The sequence below is a fragment of the Podarcis filfolensis genome, assembly GCF_964270895.1.
Source record: "Podarcis filfolensis genome assembly, chromosome: 6".
NCBI lineage: Eukaryota > Metazoa > Chordata > Lepidosauria > Squamata > Lacertidae > Podarcis > Podarcis filfolensis.
In genome coordinates, this window is record NC_139609.1 from 80,292,369 (window position 1) to 80,316,598 (window position 24,230).

At 45.3% G+C, this 24,230-nt stretch overlaps 1 protein-coding gene across 3 annotated transcripts in view; it reads right to left on the reverse strand.

Moving 5' to 3' along the window:
- The window catches only part of LOC310764623 (opsin-5-like), a 76,939-nt gene that overhangs the window by 26,899 nt on the left and 25,810 nt on the right, over positions 1–24,230 (reverse strand). For all 3 annotated transcript variants that reach the window (XM_083618933.1, XM_083618932.1, XM_083618931.1), the window contains exons 2-3: positions 7,950–8,037; positions 171–333 (exon numbers count right to left, since the gene is read on the reverse strand). In XM_083618933.1, coding sequence (XP_083475059.1) covers positions 171–333; positions 7,950–8,037 — 251 coding nt within the window. The remainder of the gene's footprint in view (positions 1–170; positions 334–7,949; positions 8,038–24,230) is intronic.

A 24,230-nucleotide genomic window follows, 5' to 3' on the forward strand; every position in this document is an offset into this window, starting at 1 on the left:
GACGTCACATATTAGGAGCAACAGCTGTCAACTGGTATGGACAAGACTGAGCCAGACTCAGTACCAGGCCTAGCTTATGGCATTCCTGTGTTCTTAGGAATCCATTAGCCGCTCTGAGCTTTCGAAACAGAAAGATGCAACAACATGAGCAAATGAGCAAAGCAAGCTACCTGTGTGCAAAGAAGGATGGCGTGGCCAGAGGGAAGAGGGTTGCGGTCATGCCCACATCGCTGATGGCAAGGTTCACGATGAAGAATTCGGCAGGTTTCAGGACGGCTCTCTTCCGATAAGCTACCAGCAGCAGGAGAGAGTTTCCAAAGAGAGAGACTACACCTGTGGGAAAAGGAAAGAGTGAGCCGTACTAAATTCTACGTCCAGTCAGTGAATGGCTGGAGAAAGAATGGGACAAAGGTGTGTCATAGCTACATCCACTCGCAAATACCTGGCTGAGTTGCAATACCCAGTCTGCACATTCGTTCTACATGTTACTGTAATATGCTACTTATTTGTTACCATTATAGGGATGCGGGTGGCGCTGTGGGTTAAACCACAGAGCCTAGGACTTGCCGATCAGAAGGTTGGCGGTTCAAATCCCCTTGACGGGGTGAGCTCCCGTTGCTCGGTCCCTGCTCCTGCCAACCTAGCAGTTTGAAAGCATGTCAAACTGCAAGTAGATAAATAGGTACCGCTCCGGCGGGAAGGTAAACGGCGTTTCTGTGCGCTGCTCTGGTTCGCCAGAAGTGGCTTAGTCATGACCTGGAAGCTGTACGCCGGCTCCCTCGGCCAATAAAGTGAGATGAGCGCCGCAACCCCAGAGTCAGTCACGACTGGACCTTACGGTCAGGGGTCCCTTTACCTTTACCTTGTTACCATTGCTGCTGCTACTAGTATTATTTAGGGCAGCTTTTCCCCAACCACTGTGGGAGTAGGGTACTGAACTAGATCATAGAACCATGGAATTGTAGAGTTGGAAGGGACCCTGAGGATCATCTAGTCCAGCCCCCTTGCAATGTAGGAACATGCAGCTGTCCCATATGGGGATCAAATCTGCAACCTTGGTGGTATCAGTGCCAAACTCTAAACAACTGAGCTACCCAAATCCTGATCAACGGCTACACTGGCGGGGGCTGGTGAGAGTTGCAGTTCGATATCATTTGTAAGACCACTAAATGCACCTTTGGTTGGATCCAGCAGCACATTTTTCACATTGTCTCCCCATTAATGTCAGTGATGCATAGGGGTATTTTGAGTCAGAATAATGCCCCGTGTGGTTTGAATGGCGGAACCCGACCTCCATGCTGGCAAAGCAGGAGACGCCGTTCTCAGCTGAGTTTCATCCTACAAGCTTGAGAGGGGCGATGTCCAATTCCTTCTCCTCCCCCCCCTCCACGTCCGCCTCCCCCCCCCAGACCTTCCTGGCAATCTTCCTCACATATAGATCTGCTTTCTACAATAATATATTGTGTGCACAAAATAAACAGGAGAAGGAACATTGTGGAGATTATGCAAAATCCAACGGGGGCTGCAGGGACAAGCTGTTCTTTTGTTTGAACATAGTTGAGACAACAGTGGTAATTAAAATTTAATGCCCTGGATTTTCCTTTTCTATTAAGTCATGCTAATTTCATTTAAAAAGAGTTTTCCTGTGTAACCACCAAAGAGATCCTGATTACTCCAAGGGCAGGCTATGGGCGATTGGAATGACTTCTTGATAGATTAGCTTGCAAATTAAATATTATGATAACAGTAACATGCTGGAGGTGTAGAACGGCCTCGATAGCCAGTTTTCCTGTGCCAAGTCCTCTGTGGCCCTAGATCAGTGGTAGCCAACATGGCGCCCTCCAGATATTTTGGGGCTCCCACCAGCTAGTAACCGTCAATGGTCAAGGATGATGAGATTTGGAGTCCAGCAACATCTGGAACGTGGGTGGCACTGTGGGTTAAACCACAGAGCCTGGGACTTGCTGATCAGAAGGTCAGTGTTTCAAATCCCCGTGATGGGGTGAGCTCCCATTGCTCGGTCTCTGCTCCTGCCAACCTAGCAGTTCAAAAGCACGTCAAAGTGCAAGTAGATAAATAGGTACCGCTCTGGCGGGAAGGTAAATGGTGTTTCCATGCACTGCTCTGGTTCACCAGAAGCAGCTTAGTCATGCTGGCCACATGACCCGGAAGCTGTACGCCGGCCAATAAAGCGAGATGAGCGCCGCAACCCCTGAGCCGGTCACGACTGGGCCTAATAGTCAGGGGTCCCTTTACCTTTACCATAACATCTGGAATGAGCCACATTGGCGACGCCTGCCCCAGCTTGTTCCTAAGCGACACCCATTTAAGTGTGGAGTGTAAATCACATGAAAGAATATGAAACATATGTCCTTGTTTCCACTCCTCTTCCTGATTTCTAGTGCAAAGCTTTTTTCTTTTTCTCCCTTACATGGCGTTTTATTAACCATATCCATTACGCATATTATTTTACAGGCTGTTTTATTAGCAGTGCAGAAAGATTGCCGAGTCAGGTTTTCCTCCGTCCCGTGACCTGACGAATCATCCTGGATGAGCTGACGAAACGGCATGGAGAAAACAATTGTGGTTGTAAAAAGCTGTACAGTCACTGGCGAACACGGGGGTTAAAGGGAAGAAGAGAGCGTGTGCTCTTCTGTGTAAGCTATAGGCAAAACATCTGGGAGTTCTCTCCAGTGTTCTGATGAGGACTAGAGAAACATGGGATCCTTGAAAGTTGCTCAGTGTTCTCTACACCTCACTGCCAGCAGCTATCCAGGGTTTCAGAGACAGGTCCGGAGGGTGGGAACACAAGAACAGGGCCTTTTCTGCAGTGGCTCCCCATTTGTGGAATGCTCTCCCCAGGAAGGTTCACGTGGCGCCTTCATTATATCTCTTTAGGCGCCAGGCAACAATGTTCCTTAACTATTTATTTGTGCTTTTATCTCGTGTTTTTATCTTGCGATCCTTAGGTCTTTTGATGAAAGGTGGTATACAGATCTAATAACTAAAAAACATCAATTTTCCCAGCCTGAACTGGAGAGGCTGGGGATCGAACCTGGGACTTTCTGCATGCAAAACTGATGCTCTACCACTGAGCTATGGGGTGGGCGTGTCTCTTGGCCTCCAGTGATGAAACCTAATCAGATGTTCAAGAGGTCACATGGGGCTGCAGCGCTGTGCATCTAGCCCTAATCCCTGATAGCACCTGTTTCCTTGCAGCTCCTCCCCTGCCTCTGCCCGCACAGGTCCTAAAGCACATGAACTTCCACGGTGGAGACCCATGTTAAGAACATCTGCAAGGTCGCCTTACCTGCCATCTGCCCACTTTTCTGCTTTGATCAGTGGAATTGGTGCTACTGCAGGTGCCACACAAAACCCTTACAAGCCACATTTGTAAGAACTCGATCCCTTAGTGTTGCAGCACCTACACTTCGGAACTCCCTGCCTATTGAGGCCAATCAAGCACCTTTACTGTACTCTTTTTGGCATCTGCTAAAAACAATCTTTTCTTTACTTGGGAGAAAAGCAATGACAAAGCTAGACAGCATCTTAAAAAGCAGAGACATCACCTTGCCAACAAAGGTCCATCTAGTTAAAGCTATGGTTTTCCAGTAGTGATGTATGGAAGTGAGAGCTGGACCATAAAGAAGGCTGAAGAATTGATGCTTTTGAATTATGGTGCTGGAGGAGACTCTTGAGAGTCCCATGGACTGCAAGAAGATCAAACCTATCCATTCTGAAGGAAATCAGCCCTGAGTGCTCACTGGAAGGACAGATCCTGAAGCTGAGGCTCCAATACTTTGGCCACCTCATGAGAAGAGAAGACTCCCTGGAAAAGACTCTGATGTTGGGAAAGATGGAGGGCACAAGGAGAAGGGGACGACAGAGGATGAGATGGTTGGACAGTGTTCTCGAAGTTACCAGCATGAGTTTGACCAAGCTGTGGGAGGCAGTGGAAGACAGGAGTGCCTGGCGTGCTCTGGTCCATGGGGTCACAAAGAGTCGGACATGACTAAACAACTAAACAACAACAACAAAAACAATCTTGCTTAGACAAGCCTACCCAGGTGCTTAGAAAACTCTGGTAATTGTATCTGTTTTAGCATTTGTATGTTTAAAGTAGGGTTGTGATTTTTTTCTCAGTTTTACTGTTTGTTCTTTTGTAAACTGATTTGAGGGTTTTTTGTTTTGGTTTTTTGTTTTGGTTTTTTGTTTTGCAACCAAACAGCATATAAATTTATTACATAAATAAAAGTGAAACATGTCCAAAGCATTGCCATTCTTAAGCAGCACTGAAACTCATTGAGTGCAAAATCAAATTTCAGCAGTCGAGATTCATTATGTGAACGGACAACTCTGAGCAGGTTGGCCTGTCTTCGCCAACATGCTTGGTGAACAGTTAATGAGATAGCATTTATCTGCCCCCCAACCCCACCCCACAAGGAGTAAATTGGCATCACTATCAAAAATCAATCAGTCAATCAGTCAATCAATCCTGCACCATCAAGCTTCTGTGCCGTGAGAGATTTTGCAGGACAGGGTTGGCTGTTCCACTTTTCCTGTAACACAGACCATAATATCTGGTCAGGTTCCCTGGAGGAAGTCTGCCTTTTCTTTGATTGACTTCAGAACAAACTTGTCACCAAGAAAGCATGGACTGGCACTGCAAGGATATTGCCAGACCAGCTCAAAACATCAGGATAATTGCTAAGGTTTGGCTTGATGGTCAAGGACAAAGCAATAATTTAGGGCAGTGGTAGTGGTGAGGTGGCCAGAGCAAATGGCAATGGCTTCTCAAGAAACTTCCTGCATGTCTACCTTGCAGCCACAGACTTATTCCAACTTGGCATCGACAGCGTAATGCAAAACTGATGCTGAGTTATTCCTGGCAAATGAGTGCTAGTTATTTAGAGCACTTCTGTGTGACACTTTTGGAAAGTGTTTTGAAAGTGCATTAGATGCAGTTCTGGGATCCTCCGACACAAAGGATCGGAGGTGTTGGTGGAGTGCTGATTTCCACTGGAGCCTACAAGCCCCTGGAGGTCCACAGCACAGAAGGCAATTGGTCCAGTGAGTCACGCCATGACCGCCAGTTGCAGCACTAATATGTGGACCCCAGCCGTGGTTTTGACATACAAACCCACATTTTCTTCTTTTTTAATTAGAAATGCATGGGATTAATGTGCAGAAAGTGGAATTAAGTAATTAGGCTTCTGGAGAACCCCTGCTTTTGTTTTTAAAAGAGGTAGTGGAATAGAATTCCTAGTAGTTACAGATGGGACTCCAGGACTAATATAGCTCTTTACTCCTCCCAGAACAGATTATACATATAGGACTTGCTTTTTTTTTTAAGGCATGCACATTAGACAAAATAAACAAAGTTATGTAGATTTATCCAATTTGCATACTTTATGCAGGTTGCAGAATTTAGCTTTGCTAGCTGCAGAATTTGGAGTTTTCTTTTATTTGAAAGATGAGAAATACACATAGCCTTGATCAGAGGGCATGGGAGCCAACTCCTTTGCCCCCCCCCGGTAAAATATTTGAGGGACCTGCCCCCCCCAGTTGATGGGCATTGCCACTCAAATGTTGTGCATGCACCATGTTATGTGATCAATTATGTGAGGCAGGGCTTACCTGCCCCTCCCCAATATTTTATTCAAGTTGGCACCCCTGTCAACTGAGTGTATACGAGGAAATTTTCTTCCAGTATGTTCTATATGAAGGTATGTTAACATTCATGAACATTGGTACACTTAAGTATTCTTGTGACTCATGCAGTGAAATGTTTTCCACACCCCATTTTGCAGTCTCCTGGTTTAGGAATAAAAAGTGAGAACGTGAGGGCATGGGACTGATTGCCTGCATCTCCGAGCTCAGAGCACTTGCCTGATAAGACACCCAGGTTGATCCCTTCATTTTCCAAGTTATTTTTGCCAAGGGACCATCAATCCCCTTTCACTCTGACAGCAGTGATCCCTTTTTCAGTGCATCATTAAGCATCTCCAGGAAGCAGACAGGTCTGACACTGATTAATTTCCCCTGCTGCCTTTGGAAGCCTGAAACAGACAAGTCCCCGGCAAGGCAGATGGCTGGGATCATGTGTATCGAGTTTCTGTTCTCGTGCCACGCTGTTAGCCCAGTGCTGAGAGTGGCTGACGTAGAATTACCCCGCTTTTGGAACTGTGACCAGGATCACAGTCTGTGAAAGCTGGGTGAGGGTGTTCACTTACATATCACACACATGCTAAAAAGGAAACGCATCACCAGAAAGAGTGCAAAAGGGGGTGTAGATTTGCATAAAATGTGAATGTTGCCATTTATATGCATGGATGCAAATTCTGAAATAATTACTATAATTTCAATAGAAATAGAATCCATTTCACCAGAGTGGGGGGAACTGCAACCAGGTGTCCTGTGTGTCTGCTCAGTCTGATTTCCAGGTGCAAACAACTTCAAGACCCTGTTCTCCCTTCTTGTGGTTATTTACCCTGTACTGTACATGGTACCTGGCAAAGCATCCTTCTAACAGCCCCCTGTTGTTTCATCATCATCATCATCATCATCATCATCATCATGATTTATTATTTTATACCCCACCCATCTAGCTGAGTTTCCCCAACTACTCTGGGCAGCTCCCAACAGAATATTAAAAACACAATAAAACATCAAACATTAAACAGGACTGCCTTCAGATGTCTTCTAAATGTCAGATAGTTGTTTATTTCCTTGACATCTGGTGGGAGGGCATTTCACAGGGTGGGCGCCACTACCAAGGAGGCCCTCTGCCTGGTTCCCTGTAACCTCACTTCTCACAGTGAGGGAACTGCCAGAAGGTCCTTGGAGCTGGACCTTGGTGTCCGGGCTGAACAATGGGAGTGGAGACACTCCTTTGGGTATACTGGGCTGAGGCCGTTTAGGGATTTAAAGGTCAGCAGCAACACTTTGAAGTGCGCTTGGAAACGTACTTGGAGCCAATATAGGTTTTTCAGGACCAGTGTTATATGGTATTGGTGGCCACTCCCAGTCTGGGAAATGAGCCAGATGAGCTGATTTAGTACAGTAGACAATACTACCTTGAAATCTAAGGAACACCCAATAGGGCTCCAGTCAAGGAGTAGGAGGTGGGGCTGCATCTCAAGCCCTGGGATAAGAGAGACAGTCAATGGCTGCACAGACCCAATACATTTAAAGCACATTCTCCACCCCCCAAAGAATTCTAGGAATTGTAGTTTTTTTAAGGGTGCTAGGAATTGTAGCTCAGTGAGGGGTGGACTACGATTCCCAGAATTTGATGTGGGTGGTGGTGGAATGTGCTTTAAATGTATGGTTGTGTATGCAGCCTTAGTCTTTCATTCCTTCCGTTTGGGCCAAACTAGATATGCTGAAGGAAATCTGTGAACAGGATCTCTTGTGTGTTTTAAAAAGTGTTAACAGCAGCAGCAGCAGAATTCAGATCTGGAACAGCTGGACCTCTGTAATGTGAGGTGCAACTTATAGCGCTCCTCTGGGTGGCCTCTGTGATCGAGCTGAGAAATAAGGACTCAAGCGGTCCCTTAAAGTATCCTGGCCCCAAGTTGTTCAGTGATTTGTACATTAAGACAAGGGCCTTGGTACAACAGTGGGGTTGATGGGGAGTCAGAGTCCAGCAGCAGGGACACAGTTTCCCCATCCTTGCTTTGTATGAAAAATAACACCTATATCCAGCGCCAGGATTTTAATTCCCAAGAGGTTTCCAGTTTTGGATTCCTGCCTCGGGTAGCATTTCCCTGACACATGAAGCTGTAGTGGAATCTCGTGACTAGAGCCAAACAGCAAAGCACTTCCAAGCAATAAAATAACGCTGGTTCAAGCAAACTCCAAGGTCCTCGCAACATCCCTGTGCTAGATCTGCTGGTAGCTTGCAGGTTTTCGCACAAAGCTATGCCTCTCCCCATCCCTACTCTTACCAAAGAGAGTGTAGAGGGTGCCAAAAACCAGGTCTTCTCCTTCAGATAAGGTTGACAGGAATGCTGAGGAACTGGAGGCATTTTCCATCTGCAAAAACGAAAAGGGGAGGGGAGAAAGAAAATGTAAGTCAGGATGAATTTGGGTTAGCCGCTGAGCCATTGGTATGTGTCTCCTTCAGAGAACAGGACGGCTGTGGGGAAAGATGGCATGACTTTGGCCATGTGCCTTTTTCTGCGGGCTGCTGCCAAAGCAAAGTCAACTGCCGGAGCTCTGAGCATGTTGCTATGAAGAAAGGAGCTGACAATTCCTATTGCTGGTGCCGATGCAACTTGGACTGTGCGTTGGGTTGATAATAGGATCGGGCTGGTCCGCCAAGCTCCCGGTAATCCCACTTGATTACAGGCTGGCACATTTAATTACAGATCGTGCTGATTAGCTGCTGAGTAATACTTTCTTCTCCTTCTTAAGTTTTTTACTTAGGTACTTTACAGTAAGAAAAGGCCACTTAGCGGGTCCAGCTGTTACGCTTCCATCAATACTATTTGCCGAGGATGTTGTGAGATTCTTATCTCCCCGGCTTGCGGCTCCTCTGGGGACTGCCAGTTTGAGCCTTAATGCTAATTGCAACGGGCTTTGCCAGCTTAATCACAACAGGAGCAGCCAAAGATTACATTTTCCGCCAGGTTCCAGGCAGCCTCTGCGTCAGGTCCAGTTTAAATGACAAATTAAAGCAACCTGGCAAATAAGGACAAGCAGAGTACTAGTCCACATTTTTATTGGCCTGTTTACCATTTTCGCTTGCCTGTACACTGGTTATTTGCAATGCAACAACAGCCTAAAAGGAGAATAAAAACAAAACGAAAATACTAGTTCTGTTTTAAATGTTCAACTGTTTCTTAGTTTTGTCAACTGGAGGCCATTTCCCGCCTGCTACTCTGGCTTTTGACACCTGCGATATGTATTTGTAGGACCTAACTTATGTGATTGCAAGCTGTTTTAAATTGTTTTTAACATTGTGTTTTAATTGTTGTAACTCGCCCTGGGACCAGTACATTTTTTTCAGGGGGTACTCAAGGGTACGCAGTACAGTGATACCTTAGTTCTCAAACTTAATCCATTCTGGGAGTCCATTAGACTCCCGAAACCATTCGAAAACCAAGGTGTGGCTTCCGATTGGCTGCAGGAGCTTCCTGCACCCAAGTGGAAGCCATGTCAGCTGTTCGACTTCCCAAAAGTGTTTGCAAACCGGAACCCTTACTTCCGGGTTTGAAGCATTCAGGAGCAGATTTGTTCGGCAACTAAGCTGTTTGGGAAACAAGGCTTGACCGTACCGGCACCTCTTTTTTATTATTATTAAAAAGTGTTGTGTTTACTGTAACAACTTCATGGTGAGTACTGACACCTATTTTTCTGGAGGAAAAGCACTGCCTGGGACCTTAGAGTGGAGGGTGAGTAAATAGTAATAAGGAGGTGGAGAAGGAAGAGCAGGGACTGATTACATATATGAAAGAACATTTACAGTTTGGAACCTGGGAATGCAAAGTGGGGTGGATAATCTGTGGTCCTCCAGATGTTGTCTGACTGCAGCTCCTATACTAGGGGTCCCCAAACTAAGGCCCGCAGGCTGGATAAGTCCCAAGGGACTCGTTTATCCGGCCCGTGGCAACCCCCGCCACTCGCTGCCGCTGCCCACTCTTACCAGCGCTGCGCTGCACGGCTGCCCACTTCCGGGTCAGAGGAGCACCAGAAATAGCTTGTGCACATGCACAAGCATTATTTGCACATGCGCAAGCATTATTTCCGGTGCACATCTGGGTCGGAGGAGGCCTGTGCACATGCGCACAAGCTATTTCCGGTGCTCCTCCGACCCGGAAGTGCGCCAGAAATAGTGTGTGCGCACGCGTATGGGCACGCGCTTCCCTGCCCTCCGGCCCGCTGCACAATTGGCGCTGGAGACGCTGGTCCGAGGCGTGGTAAGTTTTCTGACCCCTGTCTATGCTGGCTGGGGCTGATGGGAGTTGGAGCCCAACGATATCTGCAGGCCACAGATTTCCCATCCCTGATCCAAAGGAGCACCTACTGCCCCATGAACCTGTCCAGATATTAAGGACATCTTCTGAGGTCCTTCTTCAAGTGTCTTCTGAGGTTCAGTGAGTGGCAGCAAGGGAATAGGCCTTTCAGTGGTGGATGGATCCCGTATGTATCTGCTTGGCTACTGAGATCAGCTGGGGAGGCATGACTCCAAGTGGCCTCGTTTTTTGAGGCAAGGTTGGTAGCTACCAGTGGACAAAGAGCAGCTCTAGACCCAGGGAAAGAGTGTGGGGCTGCTGCTTTTCTGCCCTATCTGCAAGTTTCCAGAGCATTTGGTTGGCTACTATTGCAGATGGACTTTTAGTCTGATCTGGCAAAGATCTGCTTTTTTAAAAAAAGGGCAGCAGCTGAAGGAGGAGCAAAAAGGGTTTTCTTGTGTGTGTGTTTCTTGTGGCTGATTAGCTGCTCTCCCTGTGCAAAGGTCAGAGGGGGCAAGGCTTCTGTTGAAGTAGGTGATTAGCTGTGGGAGGAGCTTATCAGAGCTTGTAGGGCAGCAGCTGAAGAAGGAGCAAAAAGGGTTTTCTTGTGTGTGTGTTTCTTGTGGCTGATTAGCTGCTCTCCCTGTGCAAAGGTCAGAGGGGGCAGGGCTTCTGTTGAAGTAGGTGATTAGCTGTGGGAGGAGCTTATCAGAGCTTGTAGGGCAGCAGCTGAAGAAGGAGCAAAAAGGGTTTTCTTGTGTGTGTGTTTCTTGTGGCTGCTCTCCCTGTGCAAAGGTCAGAGGGGGCAGGGCTTCTGTTGAAGTAGGTGATTAGCTGTGGGAGGAGCTTATCAGAGCTTGTAGGGCAGCGGCGCGCGCCTAGCGGCGAGCGCAGTTTGATCCATCTTTTAGATTTAGGGGAGCTAGTCTTAAACGTTTGTTGGGGGAGACCTAGGTTTTTTTGGGGGGGATTTATTTGTCCTGTCTTCACGCTTTTTATGATGGAGGACCGCTGTAGTCAGCCCCAACGACACGTTCTCAAGATGGAGGGTGAGGGAACAGCTGCAGTCGCCTGTGGTTCCTGCGCAATGTTTGCCATCTTGCCAAAGGTTGCAGGCAGCTTTACCTGCAGCAATTGCATGTTGATTGCCCTCTTAAAAGACAAAGTCCAGCAACTGGAGGAACGTGTAGCTACGCTCCAAAGAATTAGAGAGCTGGAGCTCTTCTTGGAAGCAACAGAGCACACCGTCTCCACCAAGGAGGAGACAGGGGACTCCCCTGAGAAGGAGGCTAGTTCACCAACACAGGAGCCAGATATATGGAGAAACGTGACTCAAAGAAGTAGGAGGCCCAGGGTTCGCTCTGATTGTTTAGAAATACACAATCGCTTTGAGGTCCTCTCCCCTAGCATGGAAGACGAAGAGCAGACTCCATTTGAGGATCTCTCCCTCATTACAGTCGATCAGGTATATGAAGACGAGCAGCAAAGTCAGCCCTCAGGGAATGTGCAGGCGACCTTGGAACGGACAGCTCACGGAAGAACCCCGACCAGACCTAAGAGGAGGCGTGTAGTGGTGATAGGGGATTCCCTACTGAGGGGAACAGAAGCAGTTATCTGTGGGCCTGACAAGATGTCTCAGGAAGTGTGCTGTCTCCCCAGGGCTAAGATCCAAGATGTAACTGAACGACTGCAAGGAATCATAAAACCCACTGACAAATACCCCTTCCTCTTGGTTCATGTGGGAACCAATGACACTGCAAGCAATAGCCTCCAGAAGATCAAAAGAGATTACGAGGCTCTGGGCAGGAAATTGAAGCAATTAAATGCACAAATTGTCATCTCATCTGTCCTCCCAGTTGAACGACGTGGCCCAGGGAGAGAGGGAAAAATAGTGGAAGTGAACAACTGGCTTCGCAAATGGTGTAAACAGGAACGGTTTGGATTCTTAGATCACGGAATGCAGTTTCTTGAAGATGGACTTCTGGCAAGCGATGGGCTGCACCTCACAACGGTTGGGAGGAATGTTTTTGCAAAAAATCTCAGAAACCTCATCAGGAGGGCTTTAAACTGACTAATGTGGGGGAGGGAGACAGTGGTCCTGAAGGTAGGAGTCTATCAATTGATGAAGATGATCATCCAAATGTCATAGACCGAATGGAGCAAACAGCACGCAGACCTAGTGGTGGGAGGAAAAAATCCTTAAATAAGACACACGGGGGAATGATTAATGGACTTCAATGTCTGTACACTAATGCGCAAAGCATGGGAAATAAACAAGATGAGCTTGAGCTCTTGGTGCAGCAAACTAAATATGACATAATAGGAATCACTGAAACCTGGTGGGATAAGTCCCACGATTGGAATGTAATAATGGAGGGATACAATCTATTTCAGAGAAACAGACCAGACAAGAAAGGAGGAGGAGTGGCGTTATATGTCAGGGATGTGTATACCTGTGAAGAGATCCAAGATTTAGAACCTCAAAGCCAAAGTGAGAGCATTTGGGTCAAAATTAAGGGAGAGAAGAATAACAGTGACCTCATTGTGGGAGTTTACTATAGATCCCCAAGCCAAACGGAGGACATAGATGATGCCTTCCTGGAACAGATGGCCAAGCATGCAAAAGGAAGGGAGATAGTAGTAATGGGGGACTTCAATTACCCGGATATTTGTTGGATGTCAAACTCAGCCAAGAGCATAAGGTCAAACAGATTCCTCACTGGCCTTGCAGACAACTTCATTGTCCAGAAAGTGGGAGAAGCAACAAGAGGAACAGCCATTTTAGATCTGGTCCTAACCAATGTTGATGACCTGGTTAGTGGGGTAGAAGTGGAAGGATCATTAGGCGCGAGTGATCATGCTCTTCTGAAGTTTACTATACAGCGGAAAGGAGCAGCCAAGCATACTAGGACACAATTTCTCGACTTTAAGAAAGCCGACTTCATAAAACTTAGGGAAATGCTGGGTGAGATCCCATGGACAGTAATACTAAAAGGAAAGGGAGTTCATGATGGCTGGGAGTTTGTTAAGAGGGAGATAGTAAAAGCACAACTTCAGGCAATACCAATGAGACGGAAACATGGAAGGTGCCTAAAGAAGCCAGGGTGGCTATCTAAAGAACTTTTAACTGAGTTAAGATTAAAAAAGGATGTGTACAAAAAATGGAAAAGGGGGGAAACCACCAAAGAGGAATTCAAACAAATAGCCAGCACGTGTAGACACAAAGTCAGAAAAGCTAAAGCACAGAATGAACTCAGGCTTGCTAGAGAGGTTAAAAGCAACAAAAAAGGCTTTTATGGGTATGTTCGTAGCAAAAGGAAGAACAAAGAAACAGTGGGGTCACTCAGAGGAGAAGATGGTGAAATGCAAACAGGGGACACAGAAAGGGCTGAACTCCTCAATGCCTTCTTTGCCTCAGTCTTCTCCGATAAAGAAAACAATGCCCGACCTGAAGAATTTGGAGCAAATGATTCAGCAGAGGAAACACAGCCCAGAATAACTAAGGAGATAGTACAAGAATACTTGGCTAGTCTAGATGTATTCAAGTCTCCAGGGCCAGATGAACTGCATCCAAGAGTATTAAAAGAACTGGCAGATGTGATTTCAGAACCACTGGCAGTCATCTTTGAGAATTCCTGGAGAACAGGTGAAGTCCCGGCAGACTGGAGGAGGGCAAATGTTGTCCCTATTTTCAAAAAGGGGAAAAGAGAGGACCCAAATAATTACCGCCCAGTCAGTCTGACATCAATACCAGGGAAGATTCTGGAGCAGATCATTAAGCAAACAGTCTGTGAGCACCTAGAAAGGAATGCTGTGATCACCAATAGTCAGCATGGATTTCTGAAAAATAAGTCAGGTCAGACGAACCTGATCTCGTTTTTTGACAGAATTACAAGCCTGGTAGATGAAGGGAACGCAGTGGATGTAGCCTACCTTGATTTCAGCAAGGCATTTGACAAGGTGCCCCATGATATTCTTGTAAAGAAGCTGGTAAAATGCGGTCTTGACTATGCTACCACTCAGTGGATTTGTAACTGGCTGACCGACCGAACCCAAAGGGTGCTCATCAATGGTTCCTCTTCATCCTGGAGAAGAGTGACTAGTGGGGTGCCACAGGATTCTGTCTTGGGCCCGGTCTTATTCAACATCTTTATCAACGACTTGGATGATGGACTCAAGGGCATCCTGATCAAATTTGCAAATGACACCAAACTGGGAGGGGTGGCTAACACCCCAGAGGACAGGATCACACTTCAAAACGACCTTGACAGATTAGAGAACTGGGCCAAAACAAACAAGATGAATTTTAACAGGGAGAAATGTAAAGTATTGCACTTGGGCAAAAAAAATGAGAGGCACAAATACAAGATGGGTGACACCTGGCTTGAGAGCAGTACATGTGAAAAGGATCTAGGAGTCTTGGTTGACCACAAACTTGACATGAGCCAACAGTGTGACGCGGCAGCTAAAAAAGCCAATGCAATTCTGGGCTGCATCAATAGGAGTATAGCATCTAGATCAAGGGAAGTAATTGTGCCAGTGTATTCTGCTCTGGTCAGACCTCACCTGGAGTACTGTGTCCAGTTCTGGGCACCACAGTTCAAGAAGGACACTGACAAACTGGAACGTGTCCAGAGGAGGGCAACCAAAATGGTAAAAGGCCTGGAAACGATGCCTTATGAGGAACGGCTAAGGGAGCTGGGCATGTTTAGCCTGGAGAAGAGGAGGTTAAGGGGTGATATGATAGCCATGTTCAAATATATAAAAGGATGTCACATAGAGGAGGGAGAAAGGTTGTTTTCTGCTGCTCCAGAGAAGCGGACACGGAGCAATGGATCCAAACTACAAGAAAGAAGATTCCACCTAAACATTAGGAAGAACTTCCTGACAGTAAGAGTTGTTCGACAGTGGAATTTGCTGCCAAGGAGTGTGGTGGAGTCTCCTTCTTTGGAGGTCTTTAAGCAGAGGCTTGACAACCATATGTCAGGAGTGCTCTGATGGTGTTTCCTGCTTGGCAGGGGGTTGGACTCGATGGCCCTTGTGGTCTCTTCCAACTCTATGATTCTATGATTCTATGATTCTATGATTCTATGATTCTATGATTCTAAAACCCAGTTGAACACTCTGGCATTTGTTTCTGATTTGACTTGCACAGAATTGAGCTGCCCAAATCTCTTAACTGAATGGGGGAGGGAAAGGAGGCCTTTGTGATATAACTTTGGTTTTGACAGAACAGAACAGTTTTTGGCTCTGTAAGGTTTCACATCTGTGACGCAGAAGTGTTGCACAACGTCCAGCAGAGGAAAGGTTTACTGTAAAATGTAATCCAAGGCTCAAGAGAATGGAGATGTGAGGGCTCTCGCTCTCTTTTTGCTTCCTCCAACCTGGAGCAAACAGCTTATTGAAGGGCTTTCCATTGGTTTGCTTTCATTAAACTGAAAGATGTGAACTAATCTTAGTTGGCTTCCTTAGAACCGAGACGAAAGGAGCTTTGCTCAGAAAAAACAACTTAACAAGGTAATCCTTAGGTTCTACCCATGCACGTCCTCCAACATTACAAAACCATCAACAAATAATAACAATTATGGAAGCTATCCTTAATTGGAAGGATATAACCTAGTGCTGGTCAGCACTCTACATGCATCGAGTTCGGATAGGGATAATTTTATAATTTCCCTTTTAGTATAATACTTTTCTATTCCCCCTGTCTCTAGGGATGGATGAACCTGGAAAGTTCAGTTGCTCACTTTCCCAGTCTTAAGTTAAGTTCTGCACATTTCCACATCAGTTTGGAATTATGTTTTTGTTTTTTTGTTTTTTAAAAAATCCCCTAATTTACACAGTTCTGTACTGTTGCATGCTGCCCCAATCTCTGACCGGCGCAAGATTGCAGGGGCTCCAGGCTCTTAGCCAGGGTTTGTGTTTCCTTTTGGAAATGAGGCACAGGGGAGACCATGGTAAATGCTAAAATCGTGTGAATGTTGTGTACAGGGCTTTTTATTCAGTCAGAACTCACCAGAACTCAGTTCCGGCACCTCTCAGGTGGGTGCCATTGCCATTATAAGAGAACAAGGGAGGAGTTGAAGAAGAAGAAGAAGAAGAAGAAGAAGAAGAAGAAGAAGAAGAAGAAGAAGAAGAAGAAGAAGAAGAAGTAGTTTGGATTTGATATCCCGCTTTATCACTACCCGAAGGAGTCTCAAAGCAGCTAACATTCTCCTTTCCCTTCCTCCCCCACAACAAACACTCTGTGAGGTAAGTGGGGCTGAGAGACTTCAGAGAAGTGTGACTAGCTCAAGGTCATCCAGCAGCTGCATGTGGAGGAGCGGGGAATCGAACCCGGTTCACCAGATTACGAGTCTACCGCTCTTAACCACTACACCACATTGGCTTATGGTGAGTTCTGGCACCTCTTTTCCTAGAAAAAAAAGTGTCTTCTTTTGCACTTAGTTACAGTAGAACGCTGGAATTGGAAGGCTTGTGCCAAAGTCTTCAGAGAGAAAAAATGTGTATATTGAGGAAGGATTGGAACGAACCCTTATCCCTGACATCTAAGTGTAGATGATGCATGTAATGCTGTTGTTGCTGATGATGAGGATAAAACAAATAAACAAGAAACTACCAAGCAGAAAACGTATGTCCTGTTATCGCCAATGGCCGAAACAAATCAACGGAGCAGAATCGAACAGCAGATGTTCCTCTAATTGAGAACACTTAAAGTTATTATTCCAGTACAAAACAAAAGAGACCCATCTCTGCAACAGTTCCTTCCAATTTCCATTTCCATCCCAAACTCCAAAATCAGAAAAGCATGTAGGAAGATAATCTGCAAGCAACATCCGTGCAAGGATTTACACTTGTGCAATGGGACTTTTCCTCTTCTCCTCCCCTCGCATGCCTCCCCTACCATCTCCGAATCTGCTCTGGAAGGCTGGGGGAGAGGAGAGGAGGAGGAGGAGGAAGGATGGGGGAAGTACCGTTGTGCAAGCAGGAATGGATGTGTTAGTTGCATCCTACCTTGAGTCTTCTATATATGAGTCTTCTATATGTGAGCCCTTAAGGAAGGCATCTAATTTTCTATATGCAGGACTGAAAGGTTGTGTGCATGGAGAAGCACTGAATTATAATGTTATTGTGTTGTATTTTGCAGCTTTCTGCTGCTTTTACAGGATGTCACCAGCTGCCTTGCGTTCCTTTGTTGCAGAAAGGTGGGGTAAGTTTATTTCAATAAAAGAGAGGAAGAAAACCTACCTGCGCTTGAAGGCCCTGGCACAGTTACAGTGAGAATTCCCATTACAATGGAGCAAGTTAATTGTGACTGTGGCATTTCTCTCAAGGGCCCTGTGGCTGCTGTGCAGAATATAAACTGCCTTTGTTTCAACATGACCTTAATTCATTTGCCTTCAACTTGCCCCTATATTCTCCCCAATGCCTTAATGACTCACCAAGCACTTTTGGACTACAACTCCCATCAGCCCCAGGCAGCATGGCCAATAGTGAGAGATGCTGGGAGTTGGAGTCTGACGCCGTATGAGGCCACTCCGTATGTAAGGATATTGAAGGTGCTTCATTTGGTATCAGTGATCATTAGTCCACGTAGCCTAACACAACCCACTCTGTTGATTTGATTTAGTGACGTATTTCTATATTCCATGAATAACAACAACAAGGTGGTGTAGGGAAAACAAACAAAAGTTAAATAAAATGACAACTCAGAATGAAACAGCAGCCTTTTGGTCAAACAACTGGAAAAGGAATAAACTGGCATTAGTGGATACCAAAAATAAACATTATTTGCGTTTCGAAAAATAAAAAAACTACAGTTTATTATGTATATGTTTTGAAACAGATCTATATGGGAGCACCAAATTCTTTTAAGTGCTTAGGGCCTGTGAAGGTCTTCATCCAGCCCTGGAAGGATCCCTGCCTGTAACCATAGGTATTCTCCATGTATTGCAGACTGCAATTCTCATCAGTGCAGCTAATGGACAGGGATGATGAGAACTGTAGCCCAGAATAATATGAGATTATCACCGGGTTAGGGAAGGCTGCCCTAGAGAGGTGCTGCCCTTCAGTGTAGGCAAGGACCAATGGTCTGACTCTGGGTAAGGCAGTTTTATTCATTCATTCACACTGCATTTCAGTCACTCGCCCTTTCTCCTTCTGCCTCCCTTTTGTCTTCAAGCCTTGCACTTCTGTTTTTGACTGCAAAGCAATTTCTCATTATGGAGTCTGGCAGAGAGGATGGCAAGGAACTCACTCGCTAATGTGTGCGCATAAAAAACAATAAAGTGGAAGTTGGAAAAGTTATGTTCACTTTCTCAGAGTGTGCCTGACAAAAATCATCATGCTTTATTGCCCTAATTAGTTTTCCTGGTATTTCATGCAAAGGTTCCAGGGTGTTTAGAAAGTTAATAGGGGGTAATAGAGTGGAACGTGCCGAGTGTTTTTTCCCCCTTCTTCAAAGTACTCCTTCCCTCTGCTGATAACAAGTAAGTGGGGGGAAATATTTTGCTTGCTTTATAAGAAGCGGAAGTTCACAGAGTGGGGAGGGTGGGTGGGTGACAGTACATCTTAACGGCTGTTTGCTAGCTTGCAACTGCTATACTTAATGCCCACTTTGCTCCTGTCTGTTTCCTGAACACCTGCGCAGGAGGTGAGTCTCTGGTTTAAAAAGAGTCACCCATGATTGCTGTATAATAACGACAGCCGGCACGGCACATAGGTCAGAGCTGAAAATGTCTCCATAGTACAGGAGCTCTTTGCAAGCACCTCTGTTTGTTAGTGTTGCCCTTGGCGTGGGCATCATTAACCTTGCAGAGTACCCAATTTCACTATGGAGAAGGGGAACTGGCATCAGGTAAAGAACAGCAATGATTCCAGTGATCCAGTGGGGTCATGCCAGGTGGGCCCTTGGAGTCCATTCCAATTCTACAAGTGTCTGGTTCTATATAAATCCATCATATGTGGAAGAAGCACAGGCTCAAAGTCCCTGTTCACCATCGCCCATGAGTCAAATATTCAGATATCACATTGGCCTGCAATCATAGGCTGGAGTGATCCCAGTCTTGCAAAGCAGCACAGGGCCCTGGGGTGCTTTGGGAGACTAGGATCAGATCAGATCCCAGCCTCGCAAAGTGGCTCAGGGAGGGTGGCATGAGAAGGATGCCATGTACCCTTCGATCCCAGCCCTCAAAACTGAGGCATCTGTTCCCTGTTTGTGGATAAGAGTAATAAAGCTGTCTGTTAAGTTGTGGGTGAACATATCAAACGACACAGCGATTCTTCAAACAGCTCTTGTTTATTCACAGGCCAGAACAGAACTGAACTGAAGGGTTCTGCCAGCCTGCTTATATAGAGCTCCACTAGAACGCAACAGTAACCATTTTCTGTAACTATCCAATCACTGAACGTCACTTTCAATCCCTTATTTGCATATGTGGACCTAAACTATCTACAGTATCCCCCTGCTGGCCCAGGGTGAGAACTTCAGTACATAACACTGTCCTTCCAGGTTTTCGGTAGCTTTCCATTTGTCAGAAAATTATTCATTAGGTCTTTCATGGGAAGAAATAGTGATTGTTCTAACTTTTTATAGTAATTAGCTGGGAGACCATCTGGGCCCGGTGTCTTTCCTAGTTTTGATCTTTGTATAGCTTGTTGCACCTCCATAGCTGTTATTGGCGAGTTCAAAATTTCAATTTTTTCCTTAGGTATTATTGGTAGTTTAATTTTGCCCAAATAATCAGTTATTTTTTCTAGATTCTCTGGACCTTCTTTATATAGATTTCCGAAAAAAACTAGTCAAGTTTTTACTAATTTCCTTCGGTTCTTGAATCCATTTGTCTTCAATTTTAATTTTATTGATAATTCTATCTTCCTTTTTCTTCTTTAGTTGCCAGACAAGGCATCCTTCTCACGCCACCCTCCCTGAGCCGCTTTGTGAGGCTGGAGTCTGATCTGATCCCAGCCTCACAAAGCACCACAAGACTAGTTCGCGACCCCCCAATAATGTGCCCAGGACGATCGCCTCAGCAGCAGTCCACCACGCTATGCCCTGTGACTGAGCTATTAAGGCATTCAGTTTCTGAAAACAAAGAGCAGAAAGCTAAGATTTCTGAAAAACCTGAGCAGGGCAGCTGAAATTTTATGCCCCAAAACCACGCTATGAAGGAGATCTGTTACTGATTTCCTCACTTTTTAAAAAAGAGCCTTAAATGCAGCCACTGCAGGGCCGCCAATTTGTTTACAGCAGAGACAGAGGGGGGAAATGGGTGTCCAACTTTCCCCCATGCCTTTTCACATTCAAAGCTGATCCCTCCTCAAGCGCTGATATTTGCCCTGCAGAGATTAATGGACCTAAGTTAGTCATGCTCATAAATTTTCATGCGCCTGCTTTGAATAGGACTACTTTTGGATGCAACCCTTTGACTGTAAAAGTGGCCCATAAGAGAAAGGGTTGAAACACACACACACACACACACACACACACACACACACACACACACGGCTACTCCAATTAATTCAGCAATTCCCGGAGGCTGCATTTCTTTCTTTTTTTAAAAAGTCAAGACAAAAGATCAATCATGGATCTCCCCTGTCTCAGCCTTAAGCTGAAAGTGTGGTAATGTCTCAGAATTCATTCTGACATCACTGAAGTTAAGAGGGGTTTAGCTTTGATAGAAGGAGGCTAGGCGAACATTCGTTCTTCATTTCTTTGCAGAAAAACGGAAAACCTGTCCCTAATTTTAGGCAAAAAAGGCACCGGGGGAATCTTCAGGCCAAGGAACTGAATGTCAGGTTGGGATTAAACCTGACAAATTCCTGATTCCCAGGGCTGCATTTAGCTCTCTAGGCCATGCTACTAATTATACACTTTGATGGAACTTGTAATAGATGCTAGACTACCTAGAGAATTTCCTGAAGTGTTTCTTTTCATGAAGTGCTGATGACATTGGCTCTCACAAATGGAGCAACCACAAATTGTTATCTTGATTTTCTCTCTTCTTTTTTACAGCCATGCTCACATCCAACATTCTAGTCAGACAGATGGAGCTAATTACTTCAAGTGGCAAGTAAATTGGCTTAGAGAGTAAGTGTATTTTAACGTGCTAATTGGTGCTAAACTGCCAATACACCCTGCCAATAGATTTTAAGTTCCCTGTGAAACTGGACCCCATACACTCTTGAACTGATTAGCCTGACCAGCTACTTGGCTGTGCAATGACATGTTGGCCTGGCTTTCGCCTCTGAAGCAAGGAGTATTTATAGTTTTGTTGCCTTAGCTGTCCTACAAGCCATCTTGAGAGCCAACTGGAGCCTGTTGGGAGACTCTGAGTCTGGGGATAGAAAAGGAGCCTATAATCTGAAGAATGCTAAGAAATCTTTTTGTAGATTTTGAACTAGGAAATTTGCAAAGATGATGCCAATTTTGAACTCAAATCAGGCTTGCAAATTCAGGGCAAAAGCCAACCATAAATCAATGGTCATGATTTCCTCTTGATTAACAGGAGAGAGTCTATGGTATATGCAAAAACATGAAGATCAATGATACCAAATTGGAAATGAAATTCCTACCATGTTGCATAAATCAGGATATCTCTTTATTTATTTGAACCATTTATATGGCTATAATGTTGACCCAATTAGGGTCTCCAAGCCAACTTCTACTATATTTTGGAAAGTTGTTTGTCTGTTCTTTATGCATTCGGACACTCCTAAGATAACATAAGAAATTTTTGCGGGATGGTTGGTTCCTGAGACCAAGAAGCAGGTTTCTGTGTTTGTTTGGATACAACTGGCTGTCATTTTGAATCAAGATGTCAGACTGTACCTGTAAAAACTGCACTGATTTTAAAACTCTGCAGATTTTTTGGTTTCTTAGAATTCCCAAGCAATGCTGACTATGAGGCTGCATAATGTAAAACAATAAGAAACGCCTGAATCAAGGAAGATTTAAAACAATGAATGGCAAGGTAGAATTATATAACTTTACCATCAACAGATACCACGAGCATAAAATGGTTATAAGCCACTCAAGACTCCGGTAAGCACTGAGGTTTTGAGTTGGCACCAATCCCCCCCCCAAGCTTCATGTTTTCGGGGACCCAACACTCTCCATGCCCCCTGTTCTCTCCATCAGTAAGTCTACTTACAGTACATGTGAAAAGGATCTAGGGGTCTTAGTAGACCACAAGCTTAACATGAATCAACAATGTGATGCAGCTGTTGGGAAATTATGCTCTTTAATTTATTCTGATAATGATTTTAATGGATTTTAATCATTTTGTTAACACTTCTAGCTGAGCTAAGTTTGATGTGCAGGAAAATATGGATTTTGTTTATGATGGATTTTTATGTATGCTGTCAATGCACACTTTATTTTGTAAATTATCTGTTTGCGATATGACTGGAGGATGTGAGTTTTGCAGTGGTCTTTGGCTCTGTGCAATAAAAGCTTGTGACAGTGTATGAGAGATGGGTTGAACTCTCCGTATAAATGCTATATGTGTAGAGCTGCAGCGGTGCACCAACTGTTCCCATGTTATCTCAGTGGCATCCTGATATAGTACTTGTCAGTTACAAGAGGATGATGATGATGATGATAGAATCATAGAATTATAGAGTTGGAATGAACGCCAAGGGTCATCTCATCCAACCCCCTGGAATGCAAGAATCCTTTGCCCAACATGGGGCTTGAACCCACAGTCCTGAAATTAAGAGTCTCATGCTCTACCGACTGAGCTATATATGATGATGATTTTATTACATTAAACTTATATCCCACCCTTCCTCCCAAAGGAGCCAAGCAAGCAGCAAGTATAAGACAATTAAAAAAAGAATTTAAAACATTTAAATCTGTATTCCCCAATACAGATGGGAAAGATATCAACTTAGAAGACTTGTTGGAAGAGGAAGGTCATCTGCAGGTACCAAGAAGACAACAGAGATGGCAGCTGTCTAATATTCAAAGAGAGGGCATTCCAACGGGCAGGTGTCTCAACACTAAAGGCCCCATTGCTACAATGTCAAGAATGGGTATATAAGGGGTGAGATGATCTTTCAGGTATCCTGGCCCCAAGCCATGCAGGGCTTTATGCACCAAAACCAGCACCTTAAACTGAACTTAATTGGCAAGCAGTGCAATTCTTTCAACAGTGGGAAAGCGTGTTGGCAATACCTTGCCCCAGTGTGTCCTTGAGCTGTTGCATTTTGCACCAACTCCCAGACCAACCTCAAAGCCAGCCCCACAGAAAGCTCATTCCACTAGTCCAGCCTGGAGGTTACCAGCACATCGTTGACAGTGGTCAGGCTATCCCAGTTTAGAAATGGTCACAGCTGTCTTGCCAGCTGAAGCTGGTAGAAGACACTCCTAGCCACTGTGGTCACTTGAACCTCTAGTGACAAAGATGGATCCTAGAGCACCCCCTCCCCAACTACAAAACTGCTCTTTCAAGGGGAGCACGACCCCATCCAAAGCAGGGAACTGAACAATGATCTAGACTTGGAAATTACCCACCCACAGAGTGGGTTTGCGATGTTCGGGAGCCAAGCCATTCGGGAACCAAGGTAGATGCTAAATAGCATTGGGGGCAAGCTGATGCTTTGTGGCACCTCCATAGCAAAATGACCAGGGGGCCAAAAGACTATCACCCCATCTCTGAAACTTGACCCTGGTAATAGGATTTGAACCACTGCAAAACAGGGCCTCCAAGACTCATCCCGCTAAATCGGCTCAGAAGGATCCCAGGGTATCAAAAGATCAACAGGGTTGCATAGTCGTCGTCCCCTCCTTCTCTTGAAGGAGGAGGGACAGTAGAGGGGACCAAGACTGACTCAGTCCTGTAACTTGGCCTGAACCCAAACTGAAAAGGCTTGAGATGATGATGATGATGGAACACAGGAAACTGTTTCCTGCTGACTGAGAGTGTTGATCTACCTAGTTCAGCTTTCTCTGCACTGAAAGGCAGCAGCTCTCCAAAATTTCGGACCAGAGTCCTTCCCAGCCCTATGTGGAGACACCAAGGACTGAACCTGGAATCTTTGGTATTCAACGCATGTGCACAACCAATGAGATATGGCCCTTTGCTGAACATTCACTGCCAGTTTTTAGATTTGGGGCATTGTGCTAAAGGAGCTGGAAGTGAAAAGTGGACAGACAGGATTGTCTCCACTGTATTTTCAGGTAACATGTTCACGAAAGAGCAAAGTAACCCAGCAAATCTTTATTAGCGATTTTTTTTTAAAAGAAAGGGATCTTATGACACTGATTTG